This window comes from Alligator sinensis, unplaced genomic scaffold (genome assembly GCF_000455745.1).
Source record: "Alligator sinensis unplaced genomic scaffold, ASM45574v1 scaffold777_1, whole genome shotgun sequence".
Lineage (NCBI taxonomy): Eukaryota > Metazoa > Chordata > Crocodylia > Alligatoridae > Alligator > Alligator sinensis.
In genome coordinates, this window is record NW_005841882.1 from 3,948,457 (window position 1) to 3,952,925 (window position 4,469).

General features: G+C 43.4%; 1 protein-coding gene across 1 annotated transcript in view; it reads right to left on the reverse strand.

The window, feature by feature from the left end:
• The window catches only part of IFT88 (intraflagellar transport 88), an 85,628-nt gene that overhangs the window by 61,308 nt on the left and 19,851 nt on the right, over positions 1 to 4,469 (reverse strand). The window contains 1 exon segment of the mRNA XM_025196634.1: positions 152 to 254. Within this exon segment, the coding sequence (XP_025052419.1) occupies positions 152 to 254 (103 nt within the window).

A 4,469-nucleotide genomic window follows, 5' to 3' on the forward strand; every position in this document is an offset into this window, starting at 1 on the left:
CTTATGCAGGGGGTCGGACTCGATGATCTATTGAGGTCCCTTCCGACCCTAACATCTATGAATCTATGAATTTACTAGAGGGATCAGCCCAAAACTGCCTGTCTGGTGAATGCCTGGCCATCAATACCTTATATTCTGGTGTGCAACCTACCTCCATTGCTGAACATCTTATTTTTCACTATGACTTGATATGTATTTAATGCTTCAGCATACATTTCGTTAGCTGCATACTGGCTGGCCAAGTTGAAAAGAACCTGAGAATAAAAGAAAATTAGAAGACTTGACAAAACATGTTCCTCTCTCAATGTAATCAATATAAATCAAAGCATCCAGGGTAATAGTTTTGATGTGCCAAAAAAAAAAAAAGAAGAAAAAAAGCAGAAATAATGATGCTTAAATATGCCCACTGATCCAGAAATTTCCTCAGATAATCAAGAAATAAGAGAAAACTAGTAAATATTTTACATCCCAAACCTATCAGTATATAAGATGCTGGGAAGAGATAAGACAAACAGCTGACAGTTTTATTCTGTAAATATATGCAGTATTATTCGGAATACGGGGCTAGAGGGAACTTTTCAAACTGATGAGTCCAGTCCCTCATGTTCCCAAGTAACCAATTCAGGAAAAGAGTTCACAAGAATATCCACTCCAGCCCCTTTTACATACCACAGTGACAAAACACCTGTTAAAAAACCCCAATGTGCCACAAGAGGAGAGCTGGAGAGAAAGAGTACACCAATACTTTAGCTACTACAAGGCAGGGAGTCTGCCAGGTAAAATATACTCAGAGTATCCTAGGAAGCAGATCACGTTCCACACCAGAGCAAAGAAAAGATTTAAAGAAAAAAAAATGTCCTTGCCAAGCTGATCTGTGAGAAAATTCCTTCTTGACCCCAAATCTGGTGACTGGTTCAGCCTTAAGCATAAAAGCAAGACCTGCCAACTGGGAACCCAAGAGGTTTCTCAGTATTGTTAAGAGATCCAGTTCTCCCAAATCAATCTCCTAGCTCATGTGGCATGAGCAGCATCTGTGGGTAGCGAGCAGCATCTGTGGGTGGCAAGCAGAAAACAGGAAAGGGGACCAGGCACCACAGTGGCAGATAGGGCAGAGGGTAGAAAACAGAGCAGAAGGCAGCAGGAGGAGAAGGAGATCAGAGTGGCACTTCGTGTGGATGCAGAGGTAATTTGTGGCATGCCTGCCAAAAAAGTTGGCCCCACTGTTCAAGCTCTAGCCAGTGCTAACACCCAATGCTTCAGAGGAAAAAAAAAAGTGAATACAAAAATCTCAGCAGTCAAGCAATCCATCAAGGGGGAAAGAAAATTTCTTCCTGGCCCCTGAAAGCAGCCAGAAGAAACCTGAAAGCATGAGATTATCTGACACAGATGAAAGCATCCTATACTGAGAACAGGTGTCCATTCAACTCCCCTAGGGGAACACCAAAATACTCAAAGCCACATACCCATTGCTCTGATATCTGCTCCAGAAACATCCCTGCACTACTATACTGTCCCTTTCAAAACCTACCCATTGCCATCTTGAAGCAATTTAGGTTTTGCCCACCCAACTTTGTTCAGAAGACCATTCCAGAACTTCATTCCTCTAATGGTTAGAAATCTTATTCTAATTCCCAGTCTAAATTTGTTTGCGACCATTTTGTACTCATCTGATCTTTTTGTCAAGATGATCCTTTGACTTGCATATCTCTTCTCTTTCCCTGATACTCACTTCCCATTATCACATCCTAGAACCAGGACTAGAATTTGGGCACCTATACATGTGCAGGGAGGCTGCTCCAATTACAGTGCATCAGAGAAGACTCCAGTGTCACATGTATCAGCATCCTTGCGCTGAAAAATGGGGGAAGCTCATTTGACAAGCTTGAGTTAAAGCACTCCGGCTGCCATTTTTAGTGCAGGGATACTGATACATGTGACACTCTGGGTGCTTTAATTAGAGCAGCTAAAACTAAAACACCACCCTCCCCTGCCAACTCCCAAAGCACGTCTATAAACGCCCATGTAATCCTACCCTCTTGCGTAAATGCAGGATGTAGTAGTCCTAGTGTCCCAGACAAATGCCTATCCAACTTTTGGAAAACCTCCAGTGAAGGAATAACTTTCCTAGGCAGATTGTTCCATCGTCCTATTGATTTCACAGTAGGATTTTTTTCCTGAGATTTAATCTAAATCTTCTTTGCTTGACTGCCCCATATCTTGCCCTGGGTAGTAAAGGGGAGCAGTTGTTCTCCCTCTTCTATGTGGCAGCTTTTCAAATATTTGAAAATTGCCATCTTCTCCCCATTTAACCTCCTTTTCTCTAAATTGTACACCTGGTTCTTTCAACCTTTCATTGTATAGGTTTTATTCCAACTCCTCTCAACCTTCATTTTGCTATGGTAAACAAGGCAAGCTCTGTTAGTCTCCTCTCAAATTCTGCATTCCCCTAATCATTCTAGCTTTTCTCTGCATCTGTTCCAGTTTAATTTAATCTTAATTAACCAATGGTGACTAGATGTGTATGTAATATCCTAAACTGAGTCCTACTGATGCCACGTAGTGATATTAATACTTGGTCTCACCTAAGAATACCCTGCCAAAATACACCATAGACTTGCACTAGCGTTTGGGGTTTTTTAAAGGATGCTGCATTAGCAGCTCATGGTCTTCCTATAATTAACAAATACACCCAGGTCTAGCTCTTCCTCTGTTCATTTCAAACTATTAGCTCCCACTGTATTACAGATGTTGTTTTCATTAGTCCCTCAGTACACAACTTTGCACTTTGCATTATTAAACCTCCTGCCATGTCTACAGGGTTATGTATCCTGTATGATAAATCAACTATCTTCTGTACTGGAAATACCTCCTAACTTTGTCTTATGCAAATTTTACAGATGGGTACATGTCTGGCTCTTGCACAGAGTGCTATTACACGCATGCTGACTGACTGACTGACTATGGTTGTTAATGAAAATATTAAGTAGGGTGGATCCAAAGACTGATTCTTTAAGAACACAACAGTCACCTCTCTTATATTTGGTAACTCCTCTTTCAACATAACCTGTTGCAATCTCCTTATCCAATTTAGTTACAGCAGTAATCCCCATTTCCTCCATTTTAACTAATAGTTTTCTGTGCTTAAATTAGATACATTAGATCCAGTGCAATGCTCTTATCTAAGAAATCAGCCACATTTTTCTGACATAATCCTCTTCAGATAAATGTCCATGTTGCATGTCCCATTGGCCCACTTATAACTTCAGCACTGTCATCCTGGGCCATGGCAGCACTGTATATCCTGCAGTTTGGAAGACTACCCATATGATAAGGAGGTCTATCCATACCCTAATGGAGAGCGAAGTGGGGTGGCTGCCCATTCCTGGCCCAAGATACAAGTCCTCCACTCCTGGCTGGTGCAGCTGCTGCCCTGCCTCATCCATTCCCTCAGAACAGTGCTGAACTGGTGCATTCCATCTTCCAAAAGCCTTCATTATATGGCTCAACTAGATACACTGAAATTAGTTTTCAACTGTACTGTGCATCTCAACATCTACTTATAGGAGAAGCTAGCAGATGTGGCCCAGATCCTGGAATCACAATCCTGGTTTATTTCCAGAATAGATATAGCAAATCCTATCAGCAAGGGACAAAACCTGGCAGCAGCCCAGCTGTGGAAGCCCTATGGTTCCTGCCCACTGTGCTTATCTGCCAACAGGCATACAGTACACACCACATGTCAAATGAACTACTTCCTGGTCCTCAGGGGTCCTGTGAAAAGACTGTGGAAGACTTGCCTCATTTCATGCTTTCCAGAGTAGCCCAGATGATCCAAAAAGAGGAAACTCTTCTGTCTTATACACTGACCCCCTCAAAATGCCCTTTCACCCTGGCCTCAGAGTAGACTTTGACAGCTTCTAACTGAATAACTGGGACTCGGAGCGGGGGGGCAGCAAAGGCACCAGTCGCAGGGCTCAAGTGCCTATATACTAATGCTAGGAGCATGTGGAAAAAGCAGGATGAACTAGCGCTCCTGCTTGCACTAAACACCTATGACTTAGTGGGGCTAACGGAAACCTGGTGGGATTCATCCCACGACTGGGCAGTACATATTGAGGGCTATAGATTGTACAGAAAGGATAGGGGGGGGAAGAAAGGGGGAGGGGTTGCGCTGTATGTCAACGAGCAATATACATCGACCCTTATCAAGACGGAATCGAAAGAGGAGAAAGTAGAAGGATTGTGGGTTAGGTTACATGGGGGTCAAGGAGAAAGGGATTTGGTGGTAGGCGTCTGCTACAGTCCCCCACACCAAGGGGAAGAGCTAGATTTGGGGCTCCTGAGGCAGCTCTCGGAGACCATAAAAACTAAGGAGGCGGTAGTCATGCGGGACCTAAACTACCCAGACATCTGCTGGGAGACGCAGACAGCAAAGTCCCACCGTTCACGCAGGTTCCTATCCTGCGTAC